Source organism: Elgaria multicarinata, chromosome 6 (assembly GCF_023053635.1).
Source record: "Elgaria multicarinata webbii isolate HBS135686 ecotype San Diego chromosome 6, rElgMul1.1.pri, whole genome shotgun sequence".
NCBI classification, from domain to species: Eukaryota; Metazoa; Chordata; class Lepidosauria; order Squamata; family Anguidae; genus Elgaria; species Elgaria multicarinata.
The window spans coordinates 110,973,084-110,991,445 of NC_086176.1; the positions used below are offsets into that span (position 1 = coordinate 110,973,084).

The 18,362-nt window shown below is 48.8% G+C and overlaps 1 protein-coding gene across 1 annotated transcript in view; it reads left to right on the forward strand.

Moving 5' to 3' along the window:
• The window catches only part of EPG5 (ectopic P-granules 5 autophagy tethering factor), a 93,413-nt gene that overhangs the window by 27,793 nt on the left and 47,258 nt on the right, over positions 1-18,362 (forward strand). The window contains exons 12-19 of the mRNA XM_063128280.1: positions 334-488; positions 2,587-2,727; positions 5,683-5,847; positions 8,515-8,634; positions 9,453-9,712; positions 12,163-12,303; positions 14,727-14,871; positions 17,119-17,316. Of these exons, the coding sequence (XP_062984350.1) occupies positions 334-488; positions 2,587-2,727; positions 5,683-5,847; positions 8,515-8,634; positions 9,453-9,712; positions 12,163-12,303; positions 14,727-14,871; positions 17,119-17,316 (1,325 nt within the window). The remainder of the gene's footprint in view (positions 1-333; positions 489-2,586; positions 2,728-5,682; positions 5,848-8,514; positions 8,635-9,452; positions 9,713-12,162; positions 12,304-14,726; positions 14,872-17,118; positions 17,317-18,362) is intronic.

An 18,362-nucleotide genomic window follows, 5' to 3' on the forward strand; every position in this document is an offset into this window, starting at 1 on the left:
GCAGCCGTCAAGGCTCTGGGGGAGGATTGTGGAAGCAGGTAAGTCCGTGATCGTCCCCCCTCCCTCTACACCCTTAAGGTGTACGCATGCCCCTAGATTTCCGTTTCCCTGCTGCTGCTTGTAGCCGAGCAACAATGATCTCTTCTCCACCTTCCACTTGATGACCGATCAGCTGGGCAGCGGGTGGGATGTCCCGGGGGGTTCCACAGGTCCCACAGACTGCGGGCAAGGGTCTTATGCGTCCGGTAGGTTGCCCGTGTTTGGAATATAGAGTAAAAGTTACACGTTCCAGAGGGCTGTAAATAGGTTCTGTCCCCTCCGTGCTCCCGGCAGACCCAGCCCACTTGGAGAGCTTCGAGAAGTATCTCCAGTCCATGAACGGCTCGGAGGAGATCTGCCTGCTGACGACATTCGCCCAGATGGCTCAGACAAAACGGGATGACGTGGACCACGACTTTGTCAGGGTCGTTGTGCTGGAGATCTACGAGGTGAGCCGGGAGCGATTGGATAGGTGAGGGGGCTCAGTGGAGGTGGTCCAGGACGTTCTGGCGGCTTCAGCGTTGGGACGCGAGGCTGAGCTGTGAACCAGGAGAGACCTGCTTCGGATCTGGCCTCAGCCGCCAACTTATTAAGGGCACGATCCCACGTGAGTTTAGACGGGGGAAAAAGTCCTATGATTTCCAGCATTCCCCAGTCAGCCAAGAAACAGAAGAGAAACTGGGACTTGCAATGAAATGTTGCAGTGCTGAATAATAATAATAATAATAATAATAATAATAATAATAATAATAATAAAAAAAAAAAAAATTCTTAACCGCCTCTCCGATTGGATCAAGGCGGGGAGCAACAGCAAGCCTAAAATACATAAAATACTGATTAAAAACATAGCATGCACTGTTAAAAACATCCTAAAAGTATCCTAAAATTCCCCTGGATAGGCCTGCCGGAAGAGATCAGTCTTGATAGCTTTCTTGAATGCTAAAGGACTGTCAAGCTGATGAGTCTCCTCCGGCAGGCCATTCCACAGTTTGGGAGCAGCAGAAGAGAAGGTCCTCTGGGTAACGGTTGTCAGGGTTCCAGCCAGGGTTCCTTTTCAGGGTTCCAGCCAGCCATGTCATTTCCCAGGAAACTCCATTCCGTGCTCCTGTCTTTCCCCTCCCGTTTCCCTTTTGCCATTCAGCATTCTGTGCCCACGGATTGGGCCCAGTCGCCTCTGGGCTCTTCTGAGCTCCTCCATTCCCCCTTCCGCATGTTCCTGTATGTCTGCAAACCTTCCCCCAAGGATGACGCTCTTCTGACAACAGAAACATCCACACTAGGACAGCGGGTTCGTGATTGGTCTGTAGGCTGGAACACCCTTCCCTGACTTGGTGGTCCTCCAGATGTTTTGGATTTCAACTCCTGTCAGCCCCAGCCAGCATGGTCCGTGGTCAGGGATGCTGGGAGTTGTAGTCCAAAGCATCTGGAAGGCACCAGGATAAGGAAGGCTGAGCTAGGCCGAGGCCTGTTCCAGCAGTGCAGCTTCTTTGGTTGAGGATCGTGTCCTGGAGTGGGTCTTCCCTCTCACTTATTTATTTATTGCATTTCTATACCACCCAATAGCTAGAGCTCTCTGGGCGGTTCACAAACATTAAATAATAATAAATTTATTTTTTACCCGCCTCTCCATTTTAATTGAGGTGGGGAACAACAGAAAATATAAAATACATAAAACTGAATTAAAACGTAATATACATTGTTAAAACATCCTAAAAGCATTCTAAAAACATCCTAAAATTCCACTGGGTAGGCCTGCCGGAAGAGATCAGTCTTGTTAGCTTTCTTGAATGCTAGTAGACTGTCAAGCTGACGAGTCTCCTCCGTCAGGCCATTCCACAGTCTTGGAGCAGCAGCAGAGAAGGTCCTCTGGGTAACAGTTGTTAATCTAGTTTTTGCTGGCTGAAGTAAATTCTTCCCAGAGGACCTGAGTGTGTGGGGTGGATTGTACAGGAGAAGGTGATTCCGCAGGTAGCCTGGATCCAAACCATGTAAGACTTGCTCCCTGGCCTTAGAATGGTTTGGAGAAGGAATTGCCTTCTCCCAGTTTCCATCCTGCAGGGAGAGGGCCTTTTCAGTGGTGGCCCCCCCAATTATGGAATGATCTCCCCGATGAGGCTCGCCTGGTGCCAACATGGTTATCTTTTCGGTGCCAGGTCAAGGCTTTTCTCTTCTCCCCGGCATTTAACCGCATTTAACAACATATGCTACGTTTGTTTGTTTTTTAATGGACCCCAGAATTGTTGTTGTTTAAATGGATACTGTTTTATACTGTTTTTTTAATATATATTTTTGATGGTTTTGTATACTGTTTTTAATGTTCACTGGTTTTAACTTTTATAAACCACCAAGAGAGCTTCGGCTATGGGGCGGTTTACAAATTTAATAAATAAATAAATTCTACTAGTCCTTTGGACAAGGGGCAACGGAAAAGGAGACGATTTATTCGCTTGGATCATCGAACTACCTTAGTTTCTTGACGCTGGGGATGGTGTTAAGCCTCGGTGAGGGCGTGTTTGTTTTACCTTCCTTGCCCTGGTGCGTTTTCAGGTGTCGTACGTCAGCCTTTCCACCCGGGAAACTTTTTCGAAGGTTGGCCGGGAGCTCCTTGCAGCCATCACTGCTGTCCATACCAGCATGATTTCAGTTCTGCTGGACCGAGTCCGAGAGACCATCGAAAGGGTCGGCATGGTAAGAACCACGCTGGCGTGCTGCCGCCTCAGGCCTTTATTATTATTATTGTTGTTATTACTTATTACATTTATATACCGCTGTGGCGTTACACCCCACAAGTCAGTTCCCTAATGTATGTCTAGGATTTGTAAGTCTATTGTGTTTAGATCGTTGACCTGACTGGGTGGAAATTGAATATCTTAGGAGAGGGGAGGAGGATATATCAGGGAATGACTGAGGGGATAAGGGGGTGTTTTTAAAGCACTTTGGTTCGAGGGAGAATTAGAGGATCAGGGCAGAGAGGGTTGTCTTTTGAGTGTAGGGTGCAGATAGTCAGTTGGTGTATATTAAACAATCCTGATAATAAAGGAAGTTCAGGAGTGAAGGTGTGAGCAGGGCCGGCGCTGCCATAGAGGCAGCTCAGGCGGCGGCCTAGAGCGCCAAGCAAAGGAGGGCGCCAAACGGCGTACCCGGAAGCTGCACTCCTAGAGCGGCTTCCGGGCGTGCTGTTTCAAAGCCGCCCCCCCCACCCCAACCCCAGCGTCCTGGCTTCGAAGCCAGCTCCGGGCGGAAGCCACTCCTGGCTTCGAAGACAGGACGCTGGGGTTTGGGGGGGGAGGCGGCTTCAGAACGGCGCCCCCGGAAGCCACTTCCGGGTGCGCCGCTTCGAAGCCTCCGCCCCGCCCCCAACCCCAGCGTCCTGGCTTCGAAGACAGGAGCGGGCACGGGGGGGGGGGGGTGGCTTCAGTACGGCGCGCCTGCCTAGGGCGCAAAATAGTCTGGCGCCGGCCCTGGGTGTGAGAGAAAGGAAAGTGTGTATGAGAAGAGAGAAAGGATTGGATGAGAGGTTTTGACAAGGGTCCGAAAAGTTTTATTACGAAACCAAGTTTGTGAACATTGAAATAATTTTTTAATTCAGTTTGTTTTACTACCACAAAAATCCCACGTGTCTCCTTGGCATTTATCATCTGCCGTTATATACATATAACACCCATTCCGACATTAATTCACTATCAGCACCTATAATTCACAGAGCGTTATTTTATTCCTGAAATCATTCCTGTTTAACCCCGTTCTCCACATAGTTGGTAGAAAGGCGGTGTTTGTCCCTCACCTCAGGCTCGTAAAGTGGTGGCGCTTAGCTTGAGCAGGGAGTGTCCGCAGACAGGCCTGTGGTAAAGCGCCTGTGTCGTGGCACAACCGCCCCATAGCCGAAGATCTCTGGGCGGTTTACAAAGATGAAAAAGGTTAGATTAAAAAGTCTGAACATTAAAAATCCATATACAAAATTTAAAAACCAAAGCATAAAAACAGCTAACATTTAAAACAATTTTTAAACGCTCAGCCAGGCCAAAGCTCGTTTTGGAGAGATGTTAAAACTCAACATATGCTGTTAAATGCCTGGGAGAAAAGGAAAGTCTTAACCTAGTGCTGAAAAGATAATAATGTTGGTGCCAAGCGGGCCTCATTGGCGAGATCGTTCCATTGACGGGTTAGTGAGCTTTAACCAGGGCCGGATCTAAACCGTAGTCTAAGAAAGACCACTGTGGGCCTGTTCAGACAACCCACTAAACCATGGTTAGGCCACTAACCCTTTTGCGGGAAATGGTTGGTGAGCATTTTTAAACCGTGGTTATGTAGCCACGAAGGTTAGGAATGATCACACGACACGCTAAGCCATAACGTTTACCTCAGGATGCTTAATCACTGTGGCTTAGCATGTCGCCTGAATAGGTTCACTGAAATCCTGTGCTGAGAAAAGCTGGTTTTCATTATGAAATAAACATGATTTCCAACTCCGAAGGCTTAGAAACGTGAACATTTAAGAATGTGCCCTAGGCTGTAAACTCGGCAGGTACTTTCTTTATGGATTGTATCCAGTGTTAGTTCTACTTAGAGTAGACGAAGGGTGCGCAACAGGCAGCCTGCACATCCGCCCCCCCCTTCCCCGGACTTTTTTTTTAACAGGTCCCTGTGCCTTAACTACCGTGAGCACGATTTTGCTTCCAGACGAGGCCCACGCTCCCCATGGGCCTTCTTTGAAAACAAAACCAGTGTTTTTTTTTATTTTTGCTGTTGTGCCACCGAATTTGGTGGAAACTTTGGAGCACTGTGCCCCCCCCTCCCCAGAAGTTTCTCAGTCCAGGAATAGACCCATTGAAATGAACGGGAGTTAAGTTAGAATAACACTAGACACAACCCATAGAGTTAATTCAGCGATGAAGATCCCTCAGATGGCATTTCGTACAACCCCCGCTGCTACAGCATCCTGGAGAAGTGGCCATCTAACCTCTGCTTAAAAACCTCTAAGGAAACAGAGTCCAATACCACCTTCCGAGGCTGTCTGTTCCACTGTCAAACAGCTCAGTGCTGTCCGGAAGTTCTTCCTAATGTTTAATTGAAATCCTCTTTCTTGCCCGGACCAACAGAGGACAGATTTGCCCCATCGTCTATGTGACAGCTTTTGGAATATTTGAGGATGGTTATCCTATTGCCTCTTCACCGTTCTCTGCTTCTGAGAGGAGTGGCCAGGACTTTCCACCTCACCCCTGACCAGTGCAAATATGATTTGTCCATTCTCCTGGTTTCTGAGATTTTATGAGCCCCTGCCTGCACTGCACACACACACACACACACACACTCTCTTCCTGATTTTTCTGGGTAGCCAATAAGGGCTGGAAACGTGCCCTGATCACCCTGTTGGAGATAAGAGCCTGTTGGAGATAAGAGCCTGTTGGAGATAAGAGCCATACAACAAATACTGTTAGGACGAAATTGCCAATGGAACCAATACCGTTCAGAGTCTTGTTAGAGAGGCTACTTTCTCTTTTTAGCCGTTCCGTAATTTTATGAGCCCTTCCGGTCTGATTGCTTGTTAGTTGGAACATTTATCAGAGCAAAGGACTTTGCTGGGTTTTGGGATCGCCTTCGTCAGTGTCTCCAACTCCGCTGATGTTGATTTTCCTTCGTTAGGTTTCCCTCTACCTGTTTAAAGAGCTGCCGATGCTGCTCTGGAAGCCGTCCGCTTCGGAGGTGGCCCTGATCCGTGACTGGCTTCTGAATTACGACCTGACGGAAGTCGAAAACAAACTAGCTTGCATTATCCTGGAAGGGCTGAACTGGGGACCTTGTGAGAATGTGCGTATTGGAAACAGGGACGATAACTTTCAATTGGTTCATTTGGAATTGTGTTTAATTAATTAATTAATTTTAATTAATAATGCCAGTCCTTCAAAGAACGGCAGATGGGGATGCCTCCTTTTAGAAGAGGCCTTCCTCCACTCTTACCGAGGAGGGGGTACCTCTTCTAAGATGGCGCCTCCTGCAACATATGCGGGCCCCACCTGAAAGCAAAGGCATTGTGCCTTTGTTCCTGCCGCGTGCACATCTCTGTGCGGATCTGTCGGATTGATTTGAACTCATTTGAATAATTGATTTTGTAAACTGATTAAAAAGCCTCGTGTGGCGCAGAGTGGTGAAGCAGCAGTTTCTGCAGCTGAAACTCTCCCCACGGCCTGAGTTCGATCCCAATGGAAGGTGGTTCTCAGGCAGCCGGCTTGGGTTGACTCAGCCTTCCATCCTCCCGAGGTCGGTAAAATGAGTACCCAGCTAGATGGGGGAAAGGTAATAACGGCCGGGGAAGGCAACGGCAAACCACCCCGCTATAAGGCCTGCCAAGAAAACGTCAGCGAATGCTGGCGTCCCTCCAAGAGTCAGTAATGACTCAGTGCTTGCACAAGAGGTTCCTTTCCCTTTCCTAAACTGATTAAATATGGAAGTCGGTCCAAAGGGATCCTTAGCCAGGTGGTTGTTCAGCTTGTGTCCTTTTTTCAGAACAGTTGAACAGAAAAAAAAGATGATTCACATCTGCCTCTAGACGTGTTGGATGGCAACTCCCATGATCCCCAGCTGGCGTGGCCATGGCTCCTGGCTCCGCCCCTTTTGCCCCACCCACCACTGGAATATGGCCCCTGAGAGCACCTCTGAAATGGAATCCGGCCCTTGGGCCGAAACGGCCCTGCACTAGAGGGCACCCATGTTTATGTTGTGTTTTCTGCCCCCTTCCCCTGCCCAGAGGCAGGCTCGACTTGTTCTGGGACTCCTTAGCTTCTTTGGGGTGGCCCCCTGGACTGTACTTGTTCTTAGATGTGTAACTGGACTGAGGGTTCTACTGCTGCCTTGCAGGCGGGCTGATCTTCCGGTCATCCCAATGTGTTCCGAAGGGTGGAGTGCGCCATGCAGGTTTAGACAGAAAAAAGTTCATACAGCTCCCGGCATTCCCCAGACAGCATGGCTGGCTGGGAAATGCTGAGCTTTTTAAGGCTTTTTCTCTGTGTAAACATATTTATTTAATACATTTTCATACCGCCCAATAGCCAAAGCTCTCTGGGCGGTTCACAAAAATTAAAACCATGAAGAACATAATAAAACAACCAACAATCTCAAAACACAAATACAAAATACAGTATAAAAAGCACAACCTGGATAAAACCACGCAGATAAATTGATATAAGATTAAAATACAGAGTTAGAACAGTAAAATTTAAATTTAAGTTAAAATTAAGTGTTAAAATACTGAGAGAATAAAAAGGTCTTCAGCTGGCGACGAAAGGAGTACAGCGTAGGCGCCAGGCGGACCTCTCTGGGGAGCTCATTCCACAACCGGGGAAAGCCCTCCTCCTAGTAGCCACCTGCCTCACTTCCTTTGGCAGGGGCTCACAGAGAAGGGCCCCTGTAGATGATCTTAAGGTCCAGGCAGGCACATATAGGAGGAGGCATTCCTTCAAATAACCTGGCCCCAAACCGTTTAGGACTTTGAATGTTAGTACCAGCACTTTGAATCGGGCCCGGACCTGGACTGGCAGCCAATGAAGTTGTAAAAGGACTGGCGTAATGTGATCTCGCCAGCCAGTCCCTGTTAGTAAACGTGCTGCCCTGTTTTGTACCAGCTGAAGCTTCCGGACCGTTTTCAAAGGCAGCCCCACGTATAACGCATTGCAGTAATCCAAATGAGAGGATATCAGAGCATGGATAACTGTAGCTAGGCTATCTCTGTCTAGATAAGGGCGTAGTTGGTATATCAACCTAAGCTGATAAAAGGTGCTCTTTGCCACTGAGTTCACCTGTGCCTCAAGTGACAGTTCTGGATCCAAGAGCACCCCCAAACTACAGACCCGATCCTTTAGGGAGAGTGCAACCCCGTCCAGGACAGGGCAAACATCACCTCGCCGGACAAATGAACCACCCGCTAACAGTACCTCCATCTTGTCTGGATTGAGTCTCAGTTTGTTAGCCCTCATCCAGTCCATTACCGTGCCCAGGCACTGGTTCAGAACAGCCACTGCCTCACCTGGGTTTGATGAAAAGGAAAGGTAGAGCTGGGTATCATCCGCATATTGATGACACCTCAGTCCACATCTCCGGATAACCTCCCCCAGCGGCTTCATGTATATGTTAAACAGCATAGGGGAGAAGATAGAGCCCTGTGGAACCCCATGGCTTAGGAGCCACGGCACAGAGCAATAATCCTAACATGCATAGGGTGGCACTCTTGGAGACCACAAATATTGGGGCGGTGGCTTCCTTCCACCCAAATATTTCTCTTGGGGACCTTTTTGATGCCTTTGAATGCACCGGTCCAGCATTGAGTGGAAAGGGCCTTTTCAATGTAGTTATGGCGCCACCAATGTACACAGCGTAGGTAGCAAAGACGAGCTGTTGCTCCCAAGGAGGGCTTTAAGTGTGTGGAGGGATTGTGCATTTTTCGGCCTGTTTCTCGAAAATAAGCAAATTGTTCTTGAACAGGGCAGCCTTCACCTCGATCCGGCGGTCCATGCGGAAGTTGCGCTCATGGTCTTAGAAGCTTACCAGAAGTACCTCTCTCAGAAACCCTACACTGGGCTAATCTCTGAAAGCATCCGACAGGTACCACCCTCACTGTGCATGAGGGAACTTCAAGCTGGGGTTTTTGCAAATTATTGTTATTATTAATTTAAAAACTCCTTTTACTTTCATTGGTATAGCAAGAGTGGACAAATACTGCTTCAGGATTATTATTTTTTCCTGCCGAGGGTTTGACTACATTAGCAAGTTTATTACAAGCCCAGTTCCAGTAGCAGATGACCTGCAATTCTAACATCTTTCATTTTCATTTTCTTATCCTGGGTGGTATTATAAATTTCCATTTCATTTATTAATCACCTGCTTTTCATGAGTCCCACACATTTCTGTAGGTTTCTGCCAAAGTTATTCTGTTCGATTCCTTTTTCATGTAGCGTATATATTTTTGCCAGTCCTTCCTGAAAGAGTCTCTTTTCTTCATTCCTCTACATATTCTTAACTTCTGTGTCAATTCTTTTATCCTAGCTGCACCTAGACTTCTTCAGTCTGCTTCTTCCTGCTCCTTCTTCATGCTCTGGTCTTCCTGTTCTCTTTGGCTGCCTGGCTCCCTCCTTTTATCCCCTCTTCCTCCCCAAAACCAAAAGTACTGTTTCAAACCTGAAGAAATGAAGCTTAATCTCTGAATTGAAACTTAACTGGGAAATGAATCTTAATTGGAGAAATGAAACTCCTCCTGCAAGGGATACCCCCTCCTAACAGAATAACCTCAGGCCTCAGTAGGCCTGACCTTTTTATTTTACCTCTGTAGGCCTCAAACTTTCACAGCAGCGCTAGGTGAGTTTGCCCTGCTGTAGGCCGCACAGGAGAGACAAGCTGAGAGTGATGCCGTGTCTTTATTCTAGGTCTCCTACCTGGCCAGCATCGTCCGTTATGGAGAGACACCTGAAACCTCCTTTAACCAGTGGGCATGGGGACTGGTCCTGAGATTAAAACTCCACCTGAATGATTACGACCTACAGAAAGGCTGGACTCCCGTCCCTGGTTCCAGTACAGTACCTGAGCTGACGGAATCGCCCGCATTTCACCCACTGCTGAAGGCTGTCCGGTCAGGCCTCCCCATCGGCTGCTACCTTGCGCTGGCCATGACCACGGTGGGCCACAGGTATGTGACGACAGGAGTCTCCCTGGCCTCTGCGCTCAGGATGGGCATTTCTCTGCAACACCTTCCTGGGTTTCTTGAAGCCCTGCATTTCTTCATGTCTTGAATCCGTTTGTGGTCAGCTAGGAAGCCCAGCAACGGTTTCACTTTGACACGAGTGGGAGATTGACCCCTTCTTGGCATTGACCCCTTCTTCTTGGATCAGGTCACAGGTTTGGAATTCAAGGGTGTAGAGACTCTTTCAGCCCAAGAGCTGGATTCCATTATGAAGAAGCTCTTGGGGGCCACATTCCAGGGCTGGGCGGGCCAAAGGCAAAAGGGGCAGGGCTAAAACCATCATATTTAGAATCATAGAATCATAGAATAGTAGAGCTGGAAGGGGCCTACAAGGCCATCAAGTCCAACCCCCCACCCACTGCAGGAATCTACCTGAAAGCATCCTTGACAGATGGTTGTCCAGCTGCCTCTTGAATGCTTCTAGTGTGGGAGAGGCCACAACCTCCCTAGGTAACTGGTTCCATTGTCGTACTGCTCTAACAGTCAGGAAGTTTTTCCTGATGTCCAGCCGGAATCTGGCTTCCTGTAACTTGAGCCCATTATTCCATGTTCTGCACTCTGGGAGGATCAAGAAGAGATCCTGGACCTCCCCTGGGTGACAACCTTTTAAGTATTTGAAGAGTGCTCTCATGTCTCCCCTCCATCTTCTCTTCTCCAGGCTAAACATGCCCAGTTCTTTCAGTCTCTCTTCATAGGGCTTTGTTTCCAGACCCCTGATCATCCTGGTTGCCTTCCTCTGAACACACTCTAGCCTGTCTGCATCCTTCTTGAAGTGGGGTGCCCAGAACTGGACGCAATACTCAAGATGAGACCTAACCAGGGCAGAATAGACGGGAACCGGATCTTTTGAGTTGAAGGATCTTACTGCCAGTAACGGAGCCTTAGGAGAAACGTTTTAGACTGGGCGGGAGGGGGGGGGGACTGCGCAAAAATTGGGAAAACAAATGTTTGTTAGTTGGGGGGAAGGTGGGTGGAGCCACGGGAAGGGGTGTGTAGCCATGTGGGGAATCCCAGAGGCCTAGATTAGGCTTTCAGGGATGTGTGCCAGATATAGCTCTTGGGTCCTCGGTTCTGGTCCTTTCGTCCCCATCCTTTGCCTTCTCCCACCACTGGGAGGTGGCTCTTAAGAGCTTCTTTTAAAAGGATAAGAACATGAGAAGAGCCCTGATGCTGGATCAGACCAAGGGTCCGTCTAGTCCAGTACGCTGCTCACACAGAGGCCAACCAGCTGTCGACCAGGAACCCACAAGCAGGACACTAGTGCAACATCACCCTCCCACCCATGTTCCCCAGCAACCGGTGCACGTAGGCTTACTGCCTCTGATACTGGAAGTCGCACTTCGCCATCGGGGCTAGTAGCCCTTGAGAGCCTTCACCTCCAGGAATTTATCCAACCCTCTTTTAAAGCCATCCAAACTGGTGGCCACCACTACATGTCGTGGTAGTGAATTCCATAGTTTAACTATGTGCTGCGTGAAGAAGTCCTTATTCATTCATTTATTTATTTATTTATTACATTTTTATACCGCCCAATAGCCGAAGCAGCTCTCTGGGCGGTTCACAAAAATTAAAACCATAATAAAACAACCAACAGGTTAAAAGCACAAATACAAAATACAGTATGAAAAGCACAACCAGGATAAAACCACGCAGCAAAATTGATATCAGATTAAAATACAGAGTTAGAACAGTAAAATTTAAATTTACGTTAAAATTAAGTGTTAAAATACTGAGTGAATAAAAAGGTCTTCAGCTGGCGACGAAAGGAGTACAGTGTAGGTGCCAGGCGGACCTCTCTGGGGAGCTCATTCCACAGCCGGGGTGCCACAGCCGAGAAGGCCCTCCTCCTAGTAGCCACCTGCCTCACTTCCTTTGGCAGGGGCTCACGGAGAAGGGCCCCTGTGGATGATCTTAAGGTCCGGGCAGGTGCATATGGGAAGAGGCGTTCCTTCAAATAACCTGGCCCCAAACCATTTAGGGCTTTAAATGTCAATACCAGCACTTTGAATCGGGCCCGGACCTGGACTGGCAGCCAATGAAGTTGTAAAAGGACTGGCGTAATGTGATCTCATAATGTGATTCCGAGCTGATGGAATCGCCCACATTTCACCTGAATCTCCGACCAATCTCCCACCAGTCAGCTTCATGGGATGAACCCAAGTTCTAGTATCATGAGAGAGGGTGAAAAATGCCTTCCCGCTTTCTCCATACCAGGCATGTCCTGAGGCATTAGTGGCTTGGCAGTGATCTTAAGGGTGCTTGTGGCCAGTGCTCACCCCTGGGCCCTCCGGGCAACTACCTGAACCTGGCGTGCATCGAGACAGATCATTCTGCTATATTTTTCTTGAGTCCGATGTCCCTGAAATGCCTTTTCCCCCTCCTCTTTCCTTTGGCAGCGTGGAGAAGTTCTGTGCAGAAGGGATCCCTCTCCTGGCCCTTCTGGTGCAATCGCGGCATCTGAGGACCGTCGTTCACGCGCTCGATAACGTCCTGCCCGCCTTTTACCCGTGCCAGTATTACCTCCTGAAGAACGAACAGTGAGCACCAGACTTACCCAGACATCGCGATGCGGCTGGACCGCGGCTCGCATTTTTGTCCCTCCCACCCTTCTGCAGCGCAGCGCCGGATGATGCGCATAGGGCTGATCCCGTTTAATTCTTGCGGCGTCCCCCCGAGGTCCTGCTCGTGGCCCGTCGCAAGGAACGCTACTCAAGGGGAGAAAAGCCGCTGCTTTGTATTACATCTTAAACCATGGCTTGAACCACGGTGAATAAGGCTTTTTGCTTTATTCACCTTGGTTCAAGCTGTGGTTTAAGGTGTCTTCTGAACACAGCCCAGCTTTCTGGCTTAACCACCATGGTTCAAGCCATGGTTTAAGGTGCCTTCTGAACACAGCCCAGCTTTCTGGCTTAACCACCGTGGTTCAAGACATGGTTTAAGGTGCCTTCTGAACACAGCCCAGCTTTCTGGCTTAACCACCGTGGTTCAAGCCATGGTTTAAGGTGCCTTCTGAACACAGCCCAGCTTTCTGGCTTAACCACTGTGGTTCAAGCCATGGTTTAAGGTGCCTTCTAAACACAGCCCAGCTTTCTGGCTTAACCACCGTGGTTCAAGCCACGGTTTAAGGTGCCTTCTGAACACAGCCCAGCTTTCTGGCTTAACCACCATGGTTCAAGCCATGGTTTAAGGTGCCTTCTGAACACAGCCCAGCTTTCTGGCTTAACCACCGTGGTTCAAGCTGTGGTTTAAGGTGCCTTCTGAACACAGCCCAGCTTTCTGGCTTAACCACCGTGGTTCAGGCCGTGGTTTAAGGTGTCTTCTGAACACAGCCCAGCTTTCTGGCTTAACCACCTTGGTTCAAGCCACGGTTTAAGGTGCCTTCTGAACACAGCCCAGCTTTCTGGCTTAACCACCGGTGGTTCAAGCCACGGTTTAAGGTGCCTTCTGAACACAGCCCAGCTTTCTGGCTTAACCGCCGTGGTTCAAGCCACGGTTTAAGGTGCCTTCTGAACACAGCCCAGCTTTCTGGCTTAACCGCCGTGGTTCAATCCATGGTTTAAGGTGTCTTCTGAACACAGCCCAGCTTCCTGGCTTAACCACCGTGGTTCAAGCCGTGGTTTAAGGTGTCTTCTGAACACAGCCCAGCTTTCTGGCTTAACCCCGTGGTTCAAGCCGTGGTTTAAGGTGTCTTCTGAACACAGCCCAGCTTTCTGGCTTAACCACCGTGGTTCAAGCCATGGTTTAAGGTGCCTTCTGAACTCAGCCCAGCTTTCTGGCTTAACCACCGTGGTTCAAGCCACGGTTTAAGGTGCCTTCTGAACACAGCCCAGCTTTCTGGCTTAACCACCGTGGTTCAAGCCACGGTTTAAGGTGCCTTCTGAACACAGCCTGGCTTCCTGGCTTAACCACCGTGGTTAAAACCATGGCTTAAGGCAGAGCTTTCCAAACTTTTCATGTTGGTGACACACTTTTTAGACATGCATCATTTCGCGACACAGTGATTCAGTTTTACTAGCAAACCGGAGGTTAAACTAACCCCTTATAAGAGATACGGACACATACATAAATTGTGAGGAGGAGGGGGTGGGTATTTCGGGAACGAGTGCTTGGATTATTCTAATCCCTGCACCCTGTGCACCTGCAGCTGGTGAGAAGCGGCTTCCTGAGCTGAGGAAGCCTGGTGCTGCTTTCGCACTCACATTCTCTCTCTGTTTACGAGTCTGTGTCTGTGGCTGTGGCGTGCTGCTGGGAGTTGCTCTCTCCCTCCCTCTCCTCCCCCCCACCTCTATCTCCTCCTTCCTTCCCTCTGTTCCACTCTCTCTCTCTCTCCCCCTCACTCACTATCGTTCTCTCTCTCTCTCTCTCTCTCTCACACACACACACACACACGCACACACACACACAGAACTCAGGAGCTCGTGCTCCGGTTGAAGGCCAGCGGCTCGCGCTCCCTTTGCCCACCTCAGTCACCGACATCCTCAGAACCCAAACAGTAAAAGGGGCGGGAATGGGGGGGGGAGGAGAGAAAAAGAAGCCCACTGCACCCCGTGGCAGTTACTGAGTGGAGGCAGCCACGGAGCGGGAAGAGCAGGACAGAGACAGTGTCCAATAGGAGGCGGCGCCTCATGCGCAAAATAAAAATAAAAAGGAGGGAGGCTCACGCTCTTCTCACATATACACCCTCCCCCAGCTCCCGCCGCACGTGACGCACCTGCACACTGCAGCCGACACACTAACGTGTCGCGACACACAGTTTGGAAAGCTCTGGCTTAAGGTGTCTTCTGAACGGGGCCGTCGAAATCTGTTGTCCCGTTGCCTAAACGCGAAGCTTCCTTCGACAGCTAAGTTTGGAGGGCCCTTTCCGAGGGACGATACGGAAGGGGTGGGCAGTGGACCTGTGCTGGAACGACTGTATCTGTGATCTGAGAATGAGACGGCGGCTTCCCTGTGGCTTCCCTAGGTTCCTGTCGTGCCTCCACCAATTCCTTCAGCTGGACAGCGGCGTCCCCCAAGGGATGACGCAGCAGGTGACGCAGAAAGTGGCTCAGCACTTGACCGGCACGAGTTACGGCGAAAACATCAAGCTGCTCAACTGCATGATTCAGGTCAGGAGTTGGAAGCGTGGCCTCATGAGCCCTGGGCCCCTTTCAGGGTGGGCAGGACCAGGGACCTGCAATCGCCCTGCTCCTCAGCTGGATTCCTCCATCTCCTAGAGATTTTTTTATTTTTTTATTGCATTTATGTACCACCCAATAGCCGGAGCTCTCTGGGCAGTGCAAAATGCAGGCTGCCGGAAGAAAAGAGCAGGGAGTTTGGGGCCCAGTGATTCAAATGATGTGTGTGTGTATTGTGTCTGCACAAACATGTGGAAACGAGTGCAGAACGGGACCTTTCTTTTGAGTGTGCATGTGTGTACCCCCGCCAAGGAAGACATCTGATGTCAAGAGAATCTGGTTGACCTGCAAGATGCGGTGATTGAGTATCTGGGTTCACCTGGCTCCAGGTGCCCCCACTGAATGAGGCCTGGCGGGCGAGGAGTAGGGGAGGGCTCTTCTCGGTGGTGGCACTGACATAATTGAATGCTTATCGAAGAGAACTTATCTAAGCGTTCAGGCCTTCAGAAGAAGTGTGCAAAAGTGATGAACAAAAGGCACATCAGCAGTGACTTGATTATGTGACATGTGAGTGTGAGCATTGGGTCCTGGGCAGTGGGGGAGAGACCATGTGCTGAGCACATATGCAGCTGAAGGCTCTCTGGAGCCACATGTCCATCCCATGCAACATTCAGTCGTGGCAGCCTGAGGACTATTGTTCCTGCTTGTTGCCGTTCAGTGGTCCAGGGACAGGTATGGCCCTTCTGTCCTTATGGTGAGCCTGTTAGGGTTCCTTCTCTGACCTGGACCCCCTGAGCAACTCCATAAGAGTTCTACCTTCCTCTTTTTACCTCCCCTTTCCTAGTAAAGTAGGATTTAGGCGGTAGACGTGGAGTGAGTGATGCTCCAGGTACTTTAGGTTTAACACAATAGTTTACTAGTAAGGTGTAAAACAAGCAAATTACAACTGAAGCTATTTAGTTAACAGAGCTGAATTATTATTATTATTATTATTATTATTATTATTATTATTATTATTTATTTATTTATATAGCACCATCAATGTACATGGTGCTGTACAGAGTAAAACAGTAAATAGCAAGACCCTGCCGCATAGGCTTACATTCGAATAAAATCATAATAAAACAATAAGGAGGGGAAGAGAGTGCAAACAGGCACAGGGTAGGGTAAACAGGCACTGGGTAGGGTAAAACTAACAGTATAAAGTCAGAACAAAATCAAGATTTAAAAGCTTTAGGAAAAAGAAAAGTTTTTAGCTGAGCTTTAAAAGCTGCGGTTGAACTTGTAGTTCTCAAATGTTCTGGAAGAGCGTTCCAGGCGTAAGGGGCAGCAGAAGAAAATGGATGAAGCCGAGCAAGGGAAGTAGAGGCCCTTGGGCAGGCGAGAAACATGGCATCAGAGGAGTGAAGAGCACGAGCGGGGCAATAGTGTGAGATGAGAGAGGAGAGATAGGAAGGAGCTAGACCGTGAAAAGCTTTGAAGGTTAACAGGAGAAGTTTATATTGGATTCTGAAGTGAATTGGAAGCCAATGAAGAGATTTCAGAAGTGGAGTAACATGGTCAGAGCGGCGAGCCAAGAAGATGATCTTTGCGGCAGAGTGGTGGACAGAAACCAATGAACTGATGTGAGAAGAAGGAAGGCCAGTGAGAAGAAGGTTGCAGTAGTCCAACCGAGAAATAACCAATGCATGAACAAGCGTCTTGGCAGAAGAGACAGACAAAAATGATTGAATCCTGGCAATATTATACAGGAAAAAACGACAAGATTTAGCTACTGCCTCAATATGAGGAATAAAGGAGAGCGAGGAGTCAAATATAAAGCCAAGGCTACGAGCTTTCTTGACCGGAGTAAGCGTAACATCATTGACAGTAAGAGATACAAAAGGCTTTAAAAGAGATACAAAAGGCTTTAAAAGAAAAGAAAAGTTGCAAAAGCACAAGTTCTTTTACCCTAAGCTGCATGTAGACTTCTTCAACCTGCATCTTTCTGCTCCTTCCTTATGGCCTGGTCTTTCTCTGGCTCTGAGCTTCTCTCGTTCTTTTGTAGCCTCTTCCCCCAAAACTGAAAGTACTGTTTCCATTTTGAAGAAATTGGAACTTAACTGGAGAAATGAAACTTCTCTTCTCAGGGATACCTCCTCCCAACAGAAAAAAACCCCCAGGCTTCGAAAGCCCGACTTTAATACTTTGCCTCTGTAGGCCTCAAACCTTCACAGTTCTACTCTTTTGTCTTGACAGAGCCACGTTTTTATAAGCAGCCAGTCCAACGGAGTCGGGCCAGCGGCTGTGTTGGAGTTCTGGGCTCAGGCCCTCACTAGCCAACCCCTCTGGCACAGGGAGAAGGCCACCCTCTACCTGATGGATCATCTGTGTCAAGCAGCATTCCAATTTAACCAAGAGGACGGTGTGCAAAAGCTGCTCTACCAGCAACACAAGGTATGGGCGATTCAGCCTTCCTCACGTCCAGGTAACGGATCATAGAGTGAGGGGGCTTGGGTACCTTTTTGGGTTTCCCACTCCTGATGGTGGTGATGCTGCTGTATCAACCTGCATTATTAGCATTTGGATGTGGGTGGCTTCCCTGCAGGGTTTTCTTTTTCTTCTGCAGACTTAGAATTATCCTTGTTTTCTAGCACCGGAGAGGCACACAGGTAGAAAAGCAGCCAAGATGCCGTTTTCTCTGTACAAAAACGGCGTTTGGCACCCCCTGACTTTGCACCTGTGAGAATCTGTCAGTACGTGGAACGGGAAGTGACATGCCTATCAATGGAATATTCACACGTGTAGGAATTCTCTTTCCAAATGGCTTTCTGCGCTTTATGTCAAATATCCGGTACCAGAGGCAGTAAGCCTATATCCACCAGTTGCTAAGGAATGTAAGAACATAAGAAGAGCCACACCGGATCAGACCAAGGGTCCATCTAGTCCAGCACTCTGCTCACACAGCGGCCAACCAGCTGCCCACGGGGAACCCACAAGCAAGACACAGGTGCAACAGCACCCTCCCACCCATGTTCCCCAGTAACTGGGGGACATAGGCTTACTGCCTCTGCTACTGGTGGTAGTACATAGCCATCACTGCTAGGAGCCATGGACAGCCTTCTCCTCCAGGGATTTATCCATCCCCCTTTTAAAGCCATCCAAATGGGTGGCCATCACTACATCTTGTGGTAGTGAGTTCCATAATTTAACTATGCGCTGTGTGAAGAAGTCCTTCCTTTTATTTGTCCTGAATCTCCCACCAACCAGCTTCATAGGATGACCCCATTGGGTTCTAATATTTGTTGCAAGCTTTTTGCAAGGTGTCATTGAAAGAAGTTTCATGTAATTTTTCGTTAAGCCTTTGAGAGCTTTTCGGTCGCATCTTGTCTAACCCCAATTGAAATTGGGATGCTCGACGCAGCGGGCCCTTTGCTTCAACCTCCAATTCTCCCCTTGAATCAAAAGTTTAAGACTTCCGAAACGTTTCCTTTCCTGTCTTT